This window comes from Pristis pectinata, chromosome 4 (genome assembly GCF_009764475.1).
Source record: "Pristis pectinata isolate sPriPec2 chromosome 4, sPriPec2.1.pri, whole genome shotgun sequence".
Taxonomy (NCBI): domain Eukaryota; kingdom Metazoa; phylum Chordata; class Chondrichthyes; order Rhinopristiformes; family Pristidae; genus Pristis; species Pristis pectinata.
The window spans coordinates 27961247-27983945 of NC_067408.1; the positions used below are offsets into that span (position 1 = coordinate 27961247).

The 22699-nt window shown below is 38.6% G+C and overlaps 1 protein-coding gene across 3 annotated transcripts in view; it reads left to right on the top strand.

The window, feature by feature from the left end:
- Positions 1-244: 244 nt before the first annotated feature.
- smad5 (SMAD family member 5) overlaps positions 245-22699 on the top strand; it is a 37931-nt gene continuing 15476 nt past the window's right edge. Inside the window, exons 1-4 of one of the 3 annotated variants that reach the window (XM_052013572.1) lie at positions 245-451; positions 14400-15039; positions 19641-19892; positions 21346-21474. In XM_052013572.1, coding sequence (XP_051869532.1) covers positions 14640-15039; positions 19641-19892; positions 21346-21474 — 781 coding nt within the window. In that variant the 5' untranslated portion in view covers positions 245-451; positions 14400-14639. Of the gene's footprint in view, positions 513-711; positions 850-14399; positions 15040-19640; positions 19893-21345; positions 21475-22699 lie in introns of those variants that run through there. The other 2 variants (XM_052013573.1, XM_052013571.1) reach the window with 2 other exon arrangements.

Genomic DNA, 22699 nt, shown 5'->3' on the forward strand with positions numbered 1-22699 from the left:
AAAAAACAGAATAAACGTTTATCGCTGTCCGATGGGGAAAAAAATCATTGACTTGAACCGTTAATTCTGTTTCGCTCTCCACAGATGCTGTTGCATACTTCCGGCATTTTCTGGTTCTATCCCCATGCAGGATTGCTGCATAGGAAGTGGCAACCTCTCCCCAAGGCCAAGGGGGCACAACCACATTGTTAGGAGTCGTCCCTGTTATTAAATAGCTGTGCGGTTATCCCAATGTGACCAGGCAATCTCGGCAGTACAATGGCGGATGCTGCCAATCTATTGTGATGTCGTCAGAAACCCTTCTATGCATTCCACGGGCAACGGTTGATTGACACCCCAGTCACCCCGGCCGGCGGAGGCGGGACTTGCGGCCGGCCGGCGGAGGCGGTTGGTCGAGAGTTGCGGGAGCCCGGAGTTCTCATCGCTGAAGGGCAGACAAAGTGGTGGCTGAGTGAGTTTGAGACCTTCAGACAACTTTATATGAAAAAAACACATCTTTAACGACTGAGAGGGTATTGCAACCGAAATTATTGAGAAAGAGCTCAAGTTCACTTAACTCCCACCGTACGGCTCGGGGGGGGGGGGGGGGGGACTTGTTGCTGGTCGGCGGGGATTTGGCCCACAGTGCTTTCGTCACCGACAGGCGGTCCAATCATAATTAGCCATTTATTCCCGGTCCTCCTGCTCCCCCCTCCCCCACCTCCCCCCCCCCAACCAACGACCGCGGAAGGATACATTGACCGGTGCTCCGCCTCTAGTCTGAGCGTCGCCAGCGCTTCAGCGGAGACGAGTTTTAAAGTTAGGTGGAAGAAGATCAAAAGAAAGGGGAAAAAGTCGAGATAGAGCAAGGTAACGCGGAGAAGTGGAGGGGGGGGGGATGTTTGGGAGCCGTCCGGGAGGTTGTTGCGGCGGCGGCCCGGGCGCTTTGTGGATCCAGAAGTTTTTCCAGTGTCTGACATGGCGTCAGCGTCCGCCCGCCGGTTGCACGCCCCCCCCCCCCCGCCTCTCTCGGGGGGGGGGGAGGAGGCTGTGTGGGTGACTAAACCCTTTCGGGTAATCGGTCACCGGCACTTCTCCCCGCCGTGCACACCTCCCCCTCCCCCTCCTCCTCCCCAGTTTACGTGGGGTTGTGATTTACTGTCTGGGTTCCCCTCCGGTGGGCGGGGGCTGCGGAATGGAGTCTGGGCGGGGCTGCGGGGGAGGCTTCTGGAGAGAGGGGGCAAATTTGGTGCCAAACTCGGATGTGTGACTCCACCGCTTGCGGTGTCCCGGCCGCAGTTTGCGGGCATTTTGCGCTTTGGCGAATGATTGTTGCTATATATATGTATATTTTTGGAAAAGTCTTTTCTGAGCCTCATCGATGCAGTCTTGAAACTGTCAGCAAAAAAAAAGTGGACGCATGCACTCAGAGAAAGCAGGGAGAAAGAGTGTTGTCAGTGATTTTTTTTCACTCTGAAATCCGATCAGATGATTTTATTTTTATGGGGGGGAGGGGAGGAATGGGGGCGGGAATGTTGGTGTGGGGGCTAGTGGTGGAGAACCAGATGAATGTCGAGTTTTGTCTTTAACAAGAGAAAAACAGCTGACTTTGTATTGAGCGATACTCATTCTGTGAAAGTGAAGGCAGTTCACTTCACAGATGTTAATGCAGTTTTAAAATGTAATCACTACAATGGTGGTTTGAGTTCCTTTCTTGGATATAATAAAGCGGGAGTACATCGACCTTCGATATAAGAGCAGATTTATGATGTGATGTAATTGAATGCCCTGTTGCATTTCAGATTTATTTTTAATATGTAATATCATTTGTGCTTGAAATGAACAGTGTTTTGGAAGGTGTCTGTGCACATCATAACACTATATACAAAAATGTTTCAAACAATATTTTCAATTTGAGAGACTGATGTCCTTGGGTTAAAATATAAAATCTAACAAGGTTTGGCCACAATTGTTTACTGTAGAAAAGGTATCATAACTTTTATACAAATGCCATAGAAGCTACTTCTCAATAGGAATCATTCATGCATCCAAAACTGACCCAAATTTTTAAAACATTACTTTGCAGGAGCATAAAAATCAAGAGATTATTTTGATGTATATTTTGTTATATGAAATTCTATGTAAAGCATTAATTTTAGTTAATGGTGTTAGAGTTTTATGCATCTCAGTTATTAATTAGTGCAGTGCTAATGTTTTATAAATTTGATTGCAAAAATAAAAGCAAAAATTGTCATAAGATTGGGTTTGAATGAACTCTTGATTGCTGCTTCAAAGTAACCAGCAATAATTGTATGTGATGCTAATATCTGAAAATTTTGTGTCCAGTTGATGAATAATTTCAATTTCTGTTGTGGTTTTGTGATATTTGGCAATCATGATAAATTCTTTAATTTGAATCTCTTGCATATAACCTCTGTGTTCTTGTGCTGTATGTATGTTCTGTGCACTTTCTTCTTCATCCTGCTCAGCTTCCTTTTCTATGGCTTCAATCTCCTTTCTCCTTCAATTATTTTTTATTAGTGACTTAGTAGTCCAAGTGTATTATTTATTATTCCCTCTGTACATTAGCTGCAGTTGTTTAGCTGTTACTTTGCTAACTCCATTTTCTGTTGCAAATTGACTAAATGTGTGCTGTAAGTTGTTTGAAAAGTCTTGTCAGCCTAGCTTCATTGTAGCTAATTGCTGAAGTCTGTATGTTCTTTTTGTCTTAATAAACAGTTGTAGTCATGAGATTTGATGCAAATGTTATAAATATTCATATTTTGAATCTGGAACAAAATTAAGCCAACTTTGGCAGAATATAAATTTTTAACTAGTAATTGTGACAGGGATATCACAGCAGAGCTCCTAATGTAGTAACTTAATAACATGCATGGTTCACTATTTGCTTGCATTTTGTATATTGCAAAGAGAATTATTCATGGAGTAAGTTAGAGTAGGAGCTGCACATTCTTAACCATGATTTACTTTCTACTCTAGATTTGTGTGCGATGAAGTGTTAACAATGAAGAAAAGTTTGTGGTACCTTAGTGATTTCATTAATGGATATAGGCACTGCTGTTAAAATCTTTGTCATTGATTTGGGTGAGGGAATCAAGTGTAATATATCCAACTTTGCTGATGATACAAAGCTAGGTGGCAATGTGGGTTGTGACTAGGATGCAGAGAAACTTAAGGGGTATACAGACAAGTCAAGTGAATGAGCAAGGACTTTACAGATGGAATGTAATGTGGAAAAATGTGAGTTCATTCACTTTGGTAGATGAAATAGTAAATTGGATAAATGGTGGGAGATTGGTAATGTTTAGAGGGACCTGGGTGTCCTTGTACATTGCTGAAAATTAATATGGATCTTCAGAATGCAGTTAGGAAGGCAAATAGTCTGCTGGTCTATCTTACAAGACAATTTGAGGACAGGAGTGAGGACTGCTTGTTCCAGTTATATGAAGCCTAGTGAGGCTGCATTTGGAATACTGTGTACAGGTCTGGTCTCTCTTATTAAGAGAGGACATGTATTAGAAGTAATGTATAAAGTTTTACCAGCTTGATTCTTGGAATGAGGAATTGTTCTATAGACTGAGATCAAGTAGACTCTGCCTGTAGAGTTGAGAGGAATGAAAGATGATCTAATTGGAACATGAAATTATTACAGGGTTTGACAGGGTATCTGAGAGATGGTGTTTTCGCCTGCCTGTGATATCTATAATCAGGGGTCACAGTCTCAAGTCAGGGTAGACCATTCAGGTGTGAGTTGAGAAGAAACTTCAATCTTTAGAATTCACTGCATAACGACTGTGGAGGCTGAGCATATTCAAGTGGAGATCAATAAATCTACAGATATCAAGGTAATCAAGTGATATGGGTTTGGTGTAGGATTAGCCATGATCTTGAGAGACTGAGTGGCCTATTCCTGCTTCTGTTTGTTCATATTATGTTCTCAGTATTTTCATAAGTTGAGAAATATGCAGTGGTTTTGCCTAGTTCCAGTGAATTCATACACAAGTTAAACTGCAAGAGTTAGTTGTGTGACAAAGCCAAAACTGCTTTGTGTTGGTGCAAATTAAATAGCATATGACCTATAATTATCAATGGTTAAAGGAAACTTCTGGAAAACTTATCTGGGAATGCATAATGTAAATTGAGGTCGCATAAGGCTGAAGTAGAGTTGAAGGTAAGAATTAAAAACTTGGTTTCCACCTCTTGTGAAATGACTCACTTGGAATAATTTTGAATTTGCAAAGCTTAAACATTGAAACTTGTCTTTCTGTAGGCTGATAACTTCATCCTGCATCTGTATTGCACTGTTGAAAGTACATTTGTCATGAACATGTACTGCAGAATATGCTCATTAAAGTTTGATGGCTCTGTGATATATAACAGATTACATGAAAGATTTGGTTTATCTTACTCTCAACCCCACGTGAGCTATTATTTTGTTTCACAGCCTTTCATGTGTTACTTCCATCAAGTGCCTTTTGAAAAATGCAGATTCATTCACTTAATTTATGGCACGAAGACAAGGCTAGTGGTTTATTTGCAATCCCTAATTGTCCTTGAAGGTGGGGGTTAGCCACCTTCTTAAACCACTGCCTTTAGTGAAGGTCCTCTTGCAGTGGTGTTAGATGGAATGATACGGAAGTTAGAATCAAATAATCTAGAATAACAGTATCTCTAATGTTGGCCATATCATTAACAGTGTTATAAAATACTTCTGTTTGATTTGTTTGGGAAAGAGATCTGCTAGTGTTGCTTGGACTGGCCTATGTTCATTTGAGCCCCATAGCAATGTGGCTGATCACGTCAGGGCTCTGCAATAGTCCAGCAAACAATTCTATTTGGTAGAGAGCTTCAGGTTTTCAAACTGATTTCTTTACTAACAGTATAATGTTTGAATTGCAAGTGATGGAGCTTGGATAATCTGGCTGTCATCCTTCCTAGGTGATAGAGGTCAAAAGTTCTGAGAAATACTGTTGAAAGAACCTTAATTAGCTGCATTGTATTGTATAGATGATACATTCTACAGTTATGGCCGACCAGTGATAGAAGGAATGAATAGTGGGTGGGATGTCAATGAATAGTTTTGTTTTCATGGAATGTGTTGAGCTCCTTGTGTACTTGGAACTGCATTCAGATTGCATTCCTTTATCTTCCCAACTTGTTCCTTGTAGATGGTGGAAAGACTTTAGGTGATGAATCACTTATCACAATACAGAGATCTTGGTTTTGTCTGGCCTAGTTACATTTCTAGGCAGAGTATCCCCAGGATGTTGGTTCTATGGAATTTGATAATATAATACAATTAAGTGTCAAGAGATTGTTTTTGACAAAGTACCTCTGACACTTGCCTTGCAATTTGATTCTGTCGACCATGTTTGGACAAAATCTTTAATTCAGACCAGAGCTGAATGATCCTGGCAAGAGTTGAAAGTGATTGTTGGTTGGTTAGGTAACTAAATGCTACTTTGTATCATTGTTGGTGCCTTCTATTGTTCTGCTGATGATTGAGAGTAGACAAGTAATTAGCCGCATTGGATTTGTCCTCGGACAGGATTTATCCAGGCTAATGTTTATGTTGTCTGATAAATGTCAGTGTTGTAGTTTGGCTGGAGGTATGGTTAGTTCTAAACACATCAACCAGGATGTTATTGGGGCACATTGCTGTATCCAGAATGCTCAACCCTTTATTCATGTAATGTGGAGTGAATCAAATGGCTCTGCAGCTTGTGCTGAGTAATGTCTCTGGAGTGGCAAGTCTATAAGTCCCTATTTGTGCCATTTAATTGTCTCATTAGGTATCATTTCATTAAGATAAAAGACCTTTTTCATTATAACTTCTCAATTTTTTTCCTTATTGGACCATGTTGACTGATGCACTTATACAGTTAAATTGACTTTCCCTTACTTCCATGCTCTCCTTCACAACAAATCACCAATCTGCACATATGGTCTTGACTTTCCTATTTAATTTAGTACATGTCCCTCACTTTTACTCTCATTACTTTTAAGCTTAAGGTTCTTTCAAGGTCTGCCTGAGCATTAACTTCATACAGTTCAATGTAAACAAACCTAGGGCCTTCCTTTGCTATCCGTGATAACATTCAGTTGCTGAAATACCACTCGGCAGTGATCCAACCAAAAGAACAAAAATGAATGTAGACTTCAGACTGACTGGATTGGGAGTTCTGCAGAAAGGCTCATCAGTGGGTTGCATGTTTAGTCATTCAGGCATCTATTTTCTGCACAGACGTAAAGCATCTGATTTAATGTTTTCAGCATTGTCAATTGTCACTCATTAATGCATATTGACATATTTAACTTAATACATCAGTCTCCACAAAATAAGTCTTCAGGTCATCAACCTGAAATGCTAACTCTCATTTTTTTTTCCCCCCATAGATGCCATGTGACCTGCTGAGCATTCCCAGCTTGTTCTGGGTTTATTTCAGATTTCCAACATCTGAATTGTTATCTACTTAGTCCTCCTAACCGTTTAGGAGATAAAAGACTTTTTGTAGAATTTCCCTGATGGTTTAGATATTGTTTTGTGCACCTTTTAAAATCATTGAACTGGTGTTTTAAAAGCCACACTTAAAAATATTGATTGCTAAAAGAGTAATAGTCCAAATATTCATGATTTTTGTTTTCTGAAACATTTTGCAAGTGTATTTCTGCTGAATTTTAAATAATAGTATACATCTTGATCTCTATACTTAAATTATTTTGCATCTTGTGTGCACCAATAAAGCCAATTTCTATTCTCCAAAGCACCCCTTGCACGACTTCATAGCCTCAGTCAAAACTATGTAAAGGTACCTTCATGCTTTGTGATAGAATTTGGTACAGATTCTTGTAGTAATTGATGGTTATGCAGTTTTAGATTTGAGTTTTCTGTTTTAGTGCTGTCACAGTTCAAAAATGTATTAATTTTTATAGTAATAGATGCAAGCAAATCTACATTGATTTCTCCTTCCCATCTTCTATATTAATGTGAAAGAAAATGCTGGGTTAATTGGACAGTTTTACCTCTTCCTCCTTTCATGTACTCTTTTACATGCATGCCTTGTTTTGGCATGTCTGAACTTTATCTTGAATTATTTGAATTTAACATAATGCACTGCAATATTTGCATGTTGCTCTTCATTCTTTGCTTTTTTGGCAAAAATACAACTCTTCTGTTTGGGAAATGGCAGTGTTAAATTTGTTACACCATTCTATGCATTCAGCAGAAGTGAAGTACGTCCTCTATGCTTTAGTGAAGTATATGGGGAGGTTGTAGGAATTAGTTTCATCATGAGCAGGAATCAAATAATTTAAACTAGTAATGCACAGTTGAGCATCATTTTAAAGGTAATTGTTGCAGCATTTATTGAATTCTTTTGTGTGCCAGCTTATCTTAACTATGATAAATAAGTAAACAGAATAACAAATACTGATAAATTTCTCTTTCCTTCCAATAGAACAAAAATGGTGATCTGGAGATCTTTAGATGTACATCTAGCACAAACTAAAAGGCCCAAATGGAGGCATAATTTAACCTTTATAAATAATGCACACACTCTCTGAATATAATCTCCCTGGAGGTCAAGTAAAAGCAAAAATATGACATTTTCTGACCTATGGAAATCATGTATTGATTTTGTAGTAAGGGATTTGACTGTTGGAAAATAAAACTTTGTTTCCCGTTAGTATGATTCAGGAAGTCTGATCATATTGTCATAAGATGTCTGAATAATTCATGTGACATGGTAGAGGGGCAGAGCTATTCTACTTGTGTTATTGTAAAAGGGAGGATTAGGAAGGAACAAATGCACATTTTAAAATACTCCAGTGCATAAAGAAAATCTTTGTATTTTTGCCAGTATATTTTGCTGCCAAATTTCATTGAAATGTCTTGTGCCATTTAACTGCTCAAGCGTCTTTTCACATATTTATTGGACTTGGATGCTTTCAGGAGTAATTTACCAAAATGAAACCGATATGTCAACATTGACTTCAGTTGTACTCTTCAAAATAGCTGGTCTAGACAATATGGCAATGGCAGTGTCATGCCTTGAATACATTTTCCGATTTATATCCAGTGATCTTGCTATTTGCAGGTGGAATATTTTGATATCATTTACTAACATCTGTAAAAATGTATTTCCACTTATTATTGTTAGTTTTAAGCTGCACGTTTGCAGTTATTGCCCTAATTTTAAACCATCTATGTGTATTGTGAATGAAATTAAATGTATAAAGAACACTTTTGCAGTATGAACAGATAAATAATTTTGTGGTTGTTAAGAGAGCAATGAATTATAATCATCCATCAAGACAGGGTGACTTTCTTCCCATTCCATTGTTGGTTTTGAGGTGGCTGTTAAAGCCAATTATGGGATTAGCAAGTGGTGAAGGATGTGCTTGAAGGGGTGATCATTTTGAGGTGTATTCCTGCCATCAACACTGGGCTCCTCTGTTCTACTGAGTGAACTAATTCCCAATGCTACCCTGAATGCTTCTTTACAATGCTGCTTGTGGGCCAGGGATTATTGTATGTTGGTGGGGGTATTACACTTTTTAAAGGAAGCTTTGAGAAATCATTGAATCCTTACCGACCTGGTAATCTCTTGCTGTGACAGAGCTTGGAGTGGTGTCTGTTTTGGGACTCTAGCGTTGGGCATGTGAACAATGTGACTTGGCTATCAGCACTTGGTGTACTTAGGAGCCTGGTACTGGGAATGTTGGCCTAGATGAAATGTAAATCTAGGAGGAGGAACAATTTTGTGGAATGTACTAGTGATTAAACCATTTAATCACTCCCCCCACCCCCATTCAAATGTTAGTTAATAGCAAACCCGTTAACTTCATATAAACGTTTGTTGACTAATATGTTAAATGGTAGAATAAAAATATTATAGGCAATCCATTTTGTTTGAGGTAACAAGTCTTATTTCCATATTGTAGTGAACCTTAAGCATATTTTCAGTCACTGCATTTTAGTTTGCTGATTTAGTCCCCAGTAAGATATACTGCCCTTTTTGAGTTTCATAAAATTGGGATGAATTTTTCCTTAAGTCCTTTAACTTTAATCCATAATTTAAAGTCATTCATCAGGAGTTTAAAGCATTAAATCAGCACATTAAATCTGTAGATAACTCAAGGGCTAGAGTAAGCAACTTGAGAATTGATTTTTGCGAAGATGAAGATCAATAGGGATATTCCGAAAGACAACCTCTTTGCTGGTAGAAACTAGATCCATTGTATCTTTAATTTGTGATTATAAAGGTTCAAAATCTGCCTTTGTTTTAACAAATAAACTTCCGGTACCCCCTTTTTCTCTATGGTCTCTATTGACAGTGCTGTCAGCCAATGTATTGAGACAAGTTATGTTTTGGCTGTCAGCACACAGTCAATTTGCCCAGAAAATGAAAATTTAAAAAAAAGCAGATGCTCAATCTTGAAATAAAAACAATGCTGGAAACGCACAATAGGCCAGGCAACATCTGATGGAAGGGTCTTCAACCTGATACTTTAACCCTTCTCTGAACTGTTTCTTCCTATTGATACTGCCTGACCTGCCAAGTGTTTCCAGCACCTTTAGAAAATAGTCTGTTACTTAGAAAGTAGTCTGCTTAAAGTGCAGAGGAAACAGAACTTGAGAAGCTGATGCAGCTTCCCATATAAAAACACAGTAATTTTATGAGAGGAATACATTGAGTGGTCAAAAGATGCTCAGGTACTTCAATTTAATCATAGTCACTTGGTTTGATTGAGAGTGGAATTAGCTAATAATCCCTACTCCTGTTTTGGAATAGCATTGTTATGTTATATAGCCTTTTTGGAATTAGTGGCAATATGTTGATTATCATTGAAATAAGGTTCTCTTATATTCTTAGTTTAATGACACTATACTTGAGTTCTGATTGAAGAGATTTTACTGTATGGTCCTTCTGAGTGAAGAGGCTTAATTAAGTAACAGGTTTCCAGAATGCATCACTCTGTTTTAACCAATGAACTAGAGCTCTGGAAATCCAGTTTCAGGTGGACCATTTTCTGATAGAACTTTCTAAACCAGGTTTTACAAATGTATGGGTGTTTTATCAATCTGTTTGTACTCTCAAGCATCTGTGTTTGTTTTAAAATCCTTTTGCTGTTTCCTTGCATGTATAATTTCATTTCCCGTTCCTGGTTTGGCTATGCTTTGTCAAATTAATCCCATTGTAAATACAGCCCCCATTTATAATTTTGCCCACATAACTAATCATTTTCCAAATGGTAGTCTAAAAACTTCTCTGGATTTACTTAACCTTTTCCGACTAACGGGATTCTCCAATATTTAACATGTCTGTCTTGAATATATGTGGTACTCTAAATCTCTCGGCATGCATTAGTATTGTTCTTTCAACTCACTTTTGTAGGCTGCTTGAAATATCCTCTCCTACAAGATTATTAATTTTGTGTCTAGATTACAGTAGCAGGTTTAGCATAAATGCAGAACTGAAACAGTTGCTAAATTTCTATGAATGCACTGTTCAGTGCATAGATCTACTTTCTTGCATGTACATGTTAGACTTGGCTCCAGTAATATTGAGTTCTCTTAAGAAGTAAACCTCTCTCCAAATTGAACTTGATGCAAACTTAATTAATATTTTAGTACAGCCTTTTGAGGGATGTTGAACTGAAGCTTTGTCTATTTGGACATAAAATCCCACAGAACCTTTTTGAAACAGTTGATTAATTTTCTGGTCAGCCATGTATCCTTTCATCAACACCAGAAGCTGATAAATTATTTTTAGTGACTTGTACAATTATACATGTTTCTCCTTCCTTGTCCACCCGCCCCCTGCAGATCCTTCTGGTCCAGTACCCCATTTGGACACTTGCTATTAGAAGACTGCAAGTTGAATCATGCTGACTAATAGTGGTAATACAGGAAACAGTTAGCTATTAGCTGTTTGTGCCTTACAACGCCTCTGACACAACACATCTCCGACTGCTGGAGGTCAGATATTAGGGTCCGTGATGGTCTCTTCCATCACTTTACTTGCCAGCCAGAGGTGGATCAATAACCTGGCAATGAAAGGGTTTGGATGCACTTCACATCTAGCTCGCATTTTATGTCAGAGTGGGTTGAAGTATGCACAACAACTGACCCAGTTAAAAATGGTGGGCACAGCTAAGTTTTTGGCTTTGCTTCCTTAAAATTTAAAATAGAGATTTGATTATGTTGTTTAAGTTTGTCGGGGAGACTTAAATTTCTGATAGCTGGCAAGTTGTCAGGATGTTCTGGTGTTGCAGCTTCAGGATATGACTGGTCGGAGCAAGCTCCACCTTCTGGATTGCCTGTTGGATGGGTTTGGTGGGGTGTGTAGTGCTGATCAATGTTGGGCCTTGTGAATCTGGAAAATAAATGTGGGAAGGTGAGGGTACTGGCAATATGTTGGGACTCTGACAGGTTTAGGATGTTCTACCCCTTTGCATCACCAGTTCCCTCTTTTTGTCAGCCTGAGCAACCTTGCTGTTTTGTGGTTATTCTATGTCTTAAAGCCTTTTGAAAATATGATAATTGTTACTTTTTCTTACCTGTTACTTATTGAAACAAATCTATTGGGTTAGTCAAGTATGACCTTTTTAAGTTTGAGGACTATTCTTGATTATATTTTTAGTTCTATGAATGATTTTCTAATACTGGTTTTGAATTAGGATTCTCATGATTCTTAACATCTTAGCAAGGTTCAATAAATGAGAACTTTTTATGTGTAATGTTAATAGCAATGATCACAAATCAAACCAAGTCTTTTGCAGCCACTTTGAAACATCCTAGCGATGTGAAAGGGTTGTTCAACAAACTTCAGGAAAATCATCTGTTCTACTGAATTCTGGCATGGTCCAACTTCAAAGGTTAGCTATGTACTGTTAAATACTTCATATATTTGTTAGTATTGAGAACTGTGTTTATAAGACAGTGTGAAATCCTGAAAATAAACGGTAAGCTTGTACTTGATCAAGTTGCACAGCTGGTGTGGGAACATTTTCACATGCTCTTAAAGTTGTTCCCTTGTTCTGGGGAAAAAACAAGGATGTAAATTCATGACTCATTTTCAGAATCGAAACAATGCCTGTCAGCCCTGCAACAACAAAGGAAACACCTTTATACTAGACATCCTCTCGCCAAGTTTCATATGTACCTTCTGCTGGTTTTAATTGTTCATACTTAGTAACGCAGTCATTCATAAGGGAATCTGGATCAGATCTTCACATTGCTTATCAATGTAGTGGTACAGCACATTGCTTCTGTTTTATCGCCATAGTCCCCTTTAACCTTAAAATAGTGTTGCGTGGGTGTATACTGGTGTATTGTTTCTTGAGAATCTGTTTAGAAGAGTACGTCCATTGTAAAGTTTCTTAACTTGTATAACAAGCAATGAATAACAAATTGGGTTCGTCTGACTTCAGAACTTTCCAATCAACTTGAACAGGTCTTTTTAAAATTCATTTTGCAGCATTCAGTTGCTATTAGTCTGTTTAATTGTACTTCAACATAAATGTGAATGTTGTGCTGAAAGAGTGATATTGAGAAATGAGTGACAGTCACATCCCTATTTCTAAACCAAATTTTCTTTTTGTTTTTGTGAACATTATGGAATTATGAGGCAGTGGAATTTCAAAATCCTGTCAGGAGGAAAAACTAGGATGAAGTTTTTTTTATTGTAAATTACTTGGATGAAGGCCACACATGCACGTTTACAGCATAAACTAGAAATGAATCTTGGTAACCATATTCCTATAGCACTGCAAGAGCACGCACAATAGAATCACCAATCAAAGACTTTCAGACACTTGAATTGTAGACCAATAAAACTTAAGGCCTTGCTTTAACTCCTAGTGATGGTCCGAATACTATTTTTTGATGTCCCTTGCCCAGTTCTTGATTTTTTTTTCCTGCTGGTTTTTACTCTCAAAAATGGAATTTGAAAATCCTTCAGGAAATCTGCATTACAGAAAGTTTAACTTTTCTTTGAGTGTTGGATTAGTTTATGAATATTCATTGTAAGAGATTAAAAAGGGAAGGCAATGTGTTCTTGCAGTTTAAATTTGGGCAGAAACCCAGATTTCAAAGCCAGTCTGCATTTCGAGCATGAGGCTACAAAATAGGTTGGTTTCCACATCGCCATCTGCTTTTCTGAAATAACAATAAGAGAAGTAGGAGTAGGCCTTTCGGCCCTTCGTGCTTGCTCCACCATTCAGTAAGATTACGGTTGACGTTATCTGTCAGTGCCACTTTCCTGCATTAACCACATTCAGTCCAGGTGAAGGGTCTTGACATGAAACGTTGACAGTCCACTTCCTTCCTCAGATGCTGCCTGACCTGAGTTCCTCCAGCATCTTATTTGTTGCTCCAGATTCTAGCATCTACAGTCTCCTCTGTCTCCATCTAGCCAAATATCCATTAATTTCCTTGCTATCCAAAATCTGTTGGTCTTGATATGAAATATTTTTGGTGACTGTGCCTGCACAATTTGGGTAGTGAATTGCAAAGATCCATTACCTCTGGATTAAGAATTTTTTTTTCTCATCTTTATCCTGAATGATTAACCCCTTAATTTGAGACTGTGGAGTCCTGGTTCTAGACAGATCATCCCTAGATTTACTCTCAAGCCCTGTAAGAATTTTGTATGTTGCAATGAAATCGCCTCTCATTCTTCTAAATCCTGGAGAAAATAGGACCAGCCTGTTTAATTGCATTTAACACCCACTCTCCCCTGCACCCCCCCCCCCCCCCCAACACAATGCAAGGAATCTGTTTATGCATGCTTTCTATCACAGTATTTCTTTCCTTGTATAGGGAGGTCAGACCTGTGGAGAATATTCTAGAGACAGTCTCACCAGGACATCTGTTTGCAGTGAGATGTCTTTGCTCTTGTTTATAAGTGAGGGGTAGAATTGCTTTACTGGCATGTTTGCCTTCTGTTTCACCAAGTTTTTTTTTCTCTCATCTTAGTCTTGAATGACCATGCTCTTAATTTGAAACTCAGCGACCTGGGTTCAAATCTGGCCACTGTCTGTAAGGAGTTTGTACGTTCTCCCCATGTCTATGTGGGTTTCCTCCAGGTGCTCCGGTTTCCTCCCACATTCCAAAGATGTACAGGTTAGGAAGTTGTGGGCATGCTATGTTGGCGCCCGAAGAGTGGCGACACTTGAGGGCTGCCCCCAGAACACTAAGCAAAAGGATGTATTTCGCTGTGTGTTTCGATGTACATGTGACTAATAAAGAGATCTTATCATTTACTAGTTTCCCAGAATTTTGCAGTATCTGGTTGCATATGGTGGCTTAAAGTGTTCCTTAATTCCTAAAGTGGAGTATCTTTTTTCCCCCCAATGATCCTTACAGATTTTTCTTTTTGCTCCACCCTCTCCAGGTACTGTGTCTGAGGAAGCAAGAAGCCAAGATTTGCACATCAAGATTTCAATTTTGTAAAATTGTAAAAAGGCAACTGTCAAGGCTGAAGAAGGAATACTTGCCCCTTCACTTTTGTGTAGGTTGAGATTTCCTCTGCTAAAGCGGTGGCCATTTTTAATTTGTTTATTACTGCTCACAGCTGCTGACTTTGCCCTGGAAACAATTCTTCTGTTATTTGATACCATTTAATCTTTTCACAATGACGATGGCAAGCCTATTCTCATTTACCAGCCCAGCTGTAAAACGTCTTTTGGGCTGGAAGCAAGGGGATGAAGAAGAGAAGTGGGCAGAGAAAGCAGTTGATGCTCTAGTAAAAAAATTGAAGAAGAAAAAGGGAGCTATGGAAGATTTGGAAAAGGCATTAAGCAGTCCTGGTCAGCCCAGCAAATGTGTCACCATCCCACGATCTTTAGATGGGCGTCTTCAGGTATCACACAGGAAAGGCTTACCGCATGTTATCTATTGTCGTGTATGGCGCTGGCCAGATCTTCAAAGTCACCATGAGTTGAAGCCATTAGATATATGTGAATTTCCATTTGGATCAAAACAAAAGGAGGTCTGCATCAATCCTTATCATTATAAGCGAGTGGAAAGTCCAGGTATGTACTCAGAGGCATGACCAATCATATGTGTATAATTTTGTAATTGTGCTGTTGTAGGCTTGAAACAAAATAGTGTTGCTTTAATTTGCAGTGGAATGAAACCATAACCTAGAGGATAGATTTTTTTTAAAAATGCTTTTAAATAAGGAAAATGGAAGGATGTGTTAATTGTGCTGGTTTTTTAAAAAAGGCACTTTTTCCATCATTATAATTAAAGTGGGAGAAATACTGCATGGAAAAAGGTCCTTCAGCCCAGTCCATGCTGACCATCAAGCACCCTTTTTTTAAAAAAACAATTTTACCATGACGCATTTTATTCTCTATATTTGTGCCCCTACATCTGCCTGCCCCCCCCCCATTCCACCATTCACACATTGGTGACCAACTAATTAATTTATCAGTCTGCATGTTTTTGGGATGTAGGAGGAAACCCATGCAATCCCACAGAATGTGCAGACTCTACAACAGCATTGGGGGGGGGGGGGGGGGGGGGTTGGTGGTTGGAGACGGGTCAGGATTGAACCTTGGCCAAATTCCAAGAAACAGGCCATTTAGCCCATCACATCCATGCTGACCAGTGGTACCCATCTGTATTAATCCCACCTTCCTGCATTAGCCCATTGTCTTCTAAGCCTAGGCAATTCAAGTGCTTGTCTAGACGTTCCTTAATTGGTGTCAGCAACACTGCCGCCACCATTCTCTCAGGCAGTGTATTTTAGGTACTAGCTACTCTCTGGGTGAGAAAGCTCCCCTTCAGATCCCCTCTAAATTTCTAAAACTCCTTACCCTGATTCTACATCCTCTAGTAAAAGTTTCCTGCAGTCTACCCTATCTATACCCCTCATAATTTTTATATAGTTCAAACGTGTCCCCTCTTAACCTGCACTGCTCCAGAGAAAACAGATCCAGCCACTTCAGTCTGTCCTTGTAACTGAAACACACCTGCACCTCTCCAGTGCTATCACATCTTTTCTATAGTGTGGCCACCAGAACTGTATGCACTGCTCCAGGTGAGGCCTGACCAATGTTTAACAAAGTTGGAGCATAACCTCCCTGCTCTTGTATTCAGTGCCCTGACTAATGAAGGCCACTATCCCATGTGCTGCCTTAACCACATCTACCTACACTGCCACCTGCAAGGATTTTTGCACTTGTACAGCATGGTCCCTTCGTTCCTCAATATTCCCTATGACCTTACCATTCATGGTGTATATCCTAGCTTCATTAATACTCCCAAAATATATCACCTCACATTTATCAGGATATTAAACTGTCATCTGCAGGATTATGACTGAACACCTCTAATTCAGAATCCAGCCTAAACATTTCTTAGCCCATTTTGCCAACACATCGATATCACTCTGTAGCCTAAGACTACCTTCCACACTACAACAACTCCACCAATGTTCATATCATCTTTAAACTTACTGATAATGCCTCCTGCATCCACATCCACATTATTCACTTGTATTACAAAAGGGTGAGGATCCCAACACCAATCCTTGTGGAGCATTCCTATTCACAGGCATCCAGTCACAAAAACAGCCCTCTTCTATCACTGTCTTTTATTCCCAAGCCAATTTTGGATGCAGTTTGTCAACTTGCTCTTGATCCCTTGGGCCTGAACCTTTTGGACCAGTCTCCCCTGCAGGACCTTGTCGAAGGCCTAACTGAAATCCATGTAAACCACACCTACTGCCCTGCCCCCATCAATACACTTAGTCATCTCTTCAAAAAATTTAATCAGATTGGTCAGACAGGATCTGTCCTTGACAAAGCCATGCTGGCTGTCTCTGATTTAGTGTCTGCCTTTTCAAGTGATCATTGATCCTGTCCCTCAGTCCTTTCCAGTAATATCTCTATTAATGTTAGGCTCACAAATCTGTAATTACCGGGCTCTTCCCTGGTACCCTTCTTGAAAAGCACATCCCTAGCAATCTGGGATAAATTTCATCTGACCCTGAAAGTCTGTCCATCTTAAAGCCCTCTAAGGCATCAAGCACCTCTCTGGAGGTGGAGCTAAGATGCAGCAGCTCTACTAGCTGCGCCACTGTGCCACCCAAATTTGTTGGAATAAGTTTGAGTTAAGCATTCAACTTCAAGGGCAAGGAATTGTTCTGTGAAGAGAGATTTAAGCAGACTGGTTTAGAAGAATGAAAAGCAATACCATTTCAAACACTTCTTAAAGGGCTTGACAAGTTAAATACATGATGGTATTTCCCTTGGCTGAAGTGTGTGGAACTGCAAAAGAGTTTCAGAATAAATGGGTGGCTTTTCAGGACAGACAAATCTCTTCACCCAATGGGTAGTGAATCTTTGAAATCCTCTGTGCAAGAGGGTTATAAAAGCTTGGTTGCTGAGGGATCAAGGGATATAGCAATAGTATGGGAAAACGGTGCAGAGGTAAAAGATTAGCTGTGATCTTATTGAATGGTGGAAAATTACACATGGCGGAAAATAGGTAATGGGGAAAATTTTAGTAGGGGAATAGGATAGACTTGATGGGCTGAATGACCTGCTGTGTTGTAATGGTACATGGAACATATCCAAATGATTTGCCTTTGAATCAAAGCAGTGTTCTTTTGTTCTAGTTACTAATTGCAGCAATTAATTGATAAGGGCAAAATCTCGAAGCCATTTTCTCCTTGCCAAAAGATCCAGCAAATTACCTATTAGAAAGTGGTTTGTCTGGTTCACTTCTGGCCAAATGTTTAATTTCTTCCTTGAGTATAGAAGCATTACTGCAGCTGTCGATTCTGGATGGACTACTAGGTCAGCAGCTAATCCCTGTATTGTTGCAAAATCTGTTGTTTCGGTCTTCAGTCCTGGGACTGTTCTAGATCAGGATTTCTGGTATTTATCTTGACATTGTGATGTCTTCAGTAACTATAAGCTTTGAACTTCAATTGTGAAGTATTTTTAATGGGCCCTAGTTTATGAAATTGAGCAGCTGAGAAAGTGAAATTGTTTCATATTTAACATTGAAATTTACCCTCCTCAACCCGCCCCCACACTAAATTGCTGTATGAAGGAAGTGTACTGTTTAACAATGTTCAGTAGTATTGATAGGATGACCAAACAAAAACACTGACACAAGTTAAAGAGCAGCAACAATTTTTTTAATGGTTGTGTCAAGAGTCAGGAGTGGCATAGCAAGTCAACAGTGTAAATCATGGGGACTGTTGTTAAAAATCCTCTACATTTAGTATATTGTATACTTCCCTTGTTTATTGGAGATATATTATTGACAAACATCTTTATTGTAAATTAGATATTGCTTGTTCTGCAAGGTCAACTAATATCTGTACAGATTGTTGTTCAAATGTACATAGTCACATGAAATTTTATGCTGCTGTAAATCAAACTGTTGTAGCATTTGAACAAAGGCTTTTAAAGCTATCCTTTGTGTTCACTCAGCAAATCTAGGGCAGTTTATCATTGTCATTTCAGTTCTTGCAAGGACTTGTTTAAAATTGATATTCTGTTAATAACTTTTGAAAGGAAATAGAATGTACTGTCTAAACACTACTGCATGTTTGACAGAAGGGAAGAGGTGCTTCTATACAATGCAATCACAATGTAGCTGGTATATTTAAAGGATACTGATTTGAATAAGTTTTATGCTCTTCATCAGTGCACATTTAATAGTACAACATTTGTAACTGCAATCTACATGCTTTCTGTCTGCCAGTCTTAACCATATTCCAGTTCGAACACATTTTTGCATTTGTAGTGATCAGTTTTCCTTGTTTTGTAATACTGGAGGGAAGTTTTATTAATTTATCACTAAATAATGTGCACTGTTTGAGTTGTAGACTTCCCAGCATTTCCAGTCTCTATCTGTGGAGAGAGAAATGGTTAGTGTCAGATTGATGGCTTTACATTAGAACTGACTTGCAAAGTTCTGGATGTAGGTATGCCTAACATGCTCCCTGACTCATTTGAGCATATTCCTTTCAGGTTTACAGCAAGTGCAATACTTGTGCTTTATTTGAAGTCTTGGCCTTTTGAGTGACTTGCATAAGTATTGGTTTATTATTGTCACTTGTACCAAGGTACAATGAAAAATTTGTCTTGCATGCCAATCGTACAGGTCCATTCATTACACAGTGCAGTTACATTGAGTTAGTACAGAGTGCATTGATGTAGTACACGTAAAAACAATAACAGTACAAAGTGTCACAGCTACAGAGAAAGTGCAGTGCAATAAGGTGCAAGGTCACAACAATGTAGAGCATGAAGTCATAGTCCATCTCATTGCATACACAAGGTTAGGTCGGAGGTCTTGGGAAGTCACAGAAAAGAGGAAATGGAGGAACTAGCAAAACAAGTGAGTTAATGTTTGTACTGAAGTGTATAATGGAACTACAGTTATAATTTAAATGGAATTGTCCAAGGTTGTAGCATTATTTGATTGGCGTGGTCACTAATTTGTCATTAATATAACCAAAGACTTTACATAAGAATAAATATCTTTAAGTATTTTGCATTTAAAAAAAAATTAAGTTGGATCAGTAATGGTCATGTTTCTAGAATAAAGCAAAATTTTTGCTGCAGTCAATACTTAACAATTTTACTTCCTTTTGTTTAAATTCTAGTTCTGCCTCCAGTTTTGGTTCCAAGGCACAGTGAGTTTAACCCACAACACAGCCTCCTTGTCCAGTTTCGTAACTTGAGTCACAACGAGCCCCATATGCCGCACAATGCTACGTTTCCGGATTCCTTCCAACAGCCAAATAGTAATCCATTTCCAATTTCGCCAAATAGCCCATACCCTCCATCACCAGCCAGCAGCACCTATCCCAGTTCTCCTGCTAGTTCTGGACCAAGCAGTCCTTTCCAACTGCCAGGTAATGGAGATTTAATATCTTTTTAGGAAAATATTATAAATTAATTAGTTCTTAATAGCAGTTCCTCTTTAAACTTTACATTGAATTTATGTATAAAATGGGAGACTTGATGGAAGTACAAAAGGAGAGTATTGTAGATCCCCTCTGAATAGGTTGTATCTAAATATTTTTATCTTTAAATGCATGCACAAGTATTAACTTTATCATACTGTATAAGCTTTTTATTAGATAGAACTGCTTAGAATTAACTGTTGAATTTCAAATGCTTTTGAAGTTGGAAACTATTTTGAGAAAAGTCTTGCAATTCAGTTTTTTCCAGGCATTATAGGATTTAAAAATAGCTTAACTTTTATAAAAGGTCTGTTTTATTCTAAATTGATTTGAGATTTTCCATGTTAACAATGCTGTTTAAACAAAATGCTTATAAATTGAAAATGTCTAAGGTGTGATGCTTGTTGCTGCCAATTCCTGCAGTCTATGAAATCTGAATGTTTGTGGAAAAAGTATTGCTTTCATCCAGAAGAATTAAGCTCTGCACTCTTATTTTTCCCAGTATTTAGTCAAGTCAGACTTTCAATTTTGTCACATTTTATAAATTTGCTTATTTAGTGTCTGTTTTTGCAACTTGTATGTTTTTAAAAATCTTTATCTGCCTTTTAGTTCCTGGTTGCTTTTGGTTGTAGGTTTTCATATCAAGATTTAAAGCATTAGCGACACCAATAGAAGAGACCTGATTTTTAAACTGAAAACATTATTTTGTGCCACAGCATAAAAATTATGCAACTTTGAGGCTGTTTGAGGTTCAGCCACATTCTATGACAATTTCACCTAGTTTCTGTCTTGCATCTTTAAATAGTGATGATGTTTATCCTGAAATTGAAATCAATGATTTGATTTGCTTTACTATAATGTATAACACTTCAAAAGTTGGATGTAATTTAAGTCCTGTATAGTGCATTGTAGAGTCAGAACTATTTTTGGAATTCTTCAGGATCCATCAAAGCTACTGGTCTTGCAGGTTTACAATAGATTATTTCCCATATTACAAGTGATTCTAGTTCAATATCCACAAGGACAAAGGTAATATTAAACAATGGCAGTCCAAAAATTTGCAAGATTAAATCCTCCAGTTGTAATTAATTATGACTTCTCTTTACCAGGTCTCAAACCTATCTCCTGCATTCTTTGTCTTCAATTTTGATTACTGTTAATTTTTGTTACAATTCAGAAGTGAATCTGTGTCCTTGGATGCAAGAATCTAGACAAATACCCTGAATTTTTCTTTTTGAAGATTTTTTTCATCAATGATGCTGATGTCTGGAGTGTGATATATGTTCACAGAAAGAATTCATGTGCAAGTCGATTTGATCAGTCACTGGTTGGACAGAGTAGTCCTAAAGCTCATTTAGAACTCTGGTATGATCTGAAGTCTTAAATGTTCTCCTTTACACAGCTGACACCCCTCCACCTGCTTACATGCCACCAGAAGAGCAGATAAGTCAAGATAGTACGCAACCTATGGATACAGGGAATGTCATGATGACCTCTAGCATTCCCAGTCTCCCTATTATTTCCACCAGAGGTAAGATTCCAAAATCAAGAAGCTTGCATTAGTACTATTGGTCTACATGTGTTCAAAGTTAAATTGGAAGTGCAGATTTTTAATGTGTTTATGTTGTACGATGTAGAAAATAAGCGCACCACGAATGTTCAGACCTTAAGAATCATATCAATGATGTTGTGTCTGTGCTTGACGGGTATATTTGCAGAAAGTAAATTGGAGCTGAATGTTAACATTGCTAATGATTCATTCAATTTTATCTATTAGCAGTTGTGCTTAAAGGATGTGGAGTGGGAGGTGGGAGAGGCTCCATGTATTTTAGTAATAAATACATAAATGGGTACCTTAGCCCAGTAGAGTCGATAACCTGTGTAACATAAGAACTCCAGAGTACTTCACCTGCTTGTCATCACAGGTGGTGAATTGTTGGCAAACCTGAGTTTGCAGTTGAGCTACAGTTGGTGCCACTACTCTTCCTCTGTGAGGCATGTTTTTGGAGTTAGTCATCCTATAGCACACAAGTAGGAGGGGAACTAGGTGATACCCAGGCAGACAGATGTAAAAAAAAGCGCAAGGTATTTATTGTCCCCCAAGGTCATCTCACGCTTAATGAAGACTAAAGGAACATAGGGTTCTCCTGGGGAGTGCATCCAGAGCCAAAACCAATTCACTAGATAATATAGATGTGTAGGAGAGGAAAAGGAAGTTAACATGAGCATCTTCAACTTGGAAAATGTGTAGTGAGCTACTACAAAGGCAATGATGGACTTGAAAGGATCGCGAGTGTACAATTCCAAAAGGAGTACAGGAACAGTTAGATCTGGGAGTATATGTGCATAAGTTATTGGGAAAAAAGGTAGAGCAGACTGAGAAAGCATTTTGCTTTTTAAAAAAAAATGCACATGGGGTCCTGGGGTTTGTAAATAGTTAGTTGGCCACAGCTTGAGTACTGTGTCTAATTCATGGACATTTTTGGAAAGATATTGAAGGCCTGTGGGCACACAAGATTTACTAGGATGATTCCAGGGATCAAGGACTGTTTGTGTTTGTGTGTGTGTGTGTGTATGAACTGGAGAGGATGGGGTTCTCCTTGGAGCATAGGTGTTTAAAATCATGACAGATTGAGGCAATAGATTGGAACTGTTTCTATTGGTGGATCAAGAATCTGAGTGCAGAATGGAAGCAATTGGCAAAAAAAAAACAAATGTCATGCAACAAGTAGTTAAGATCTGTAATGCACCATCAG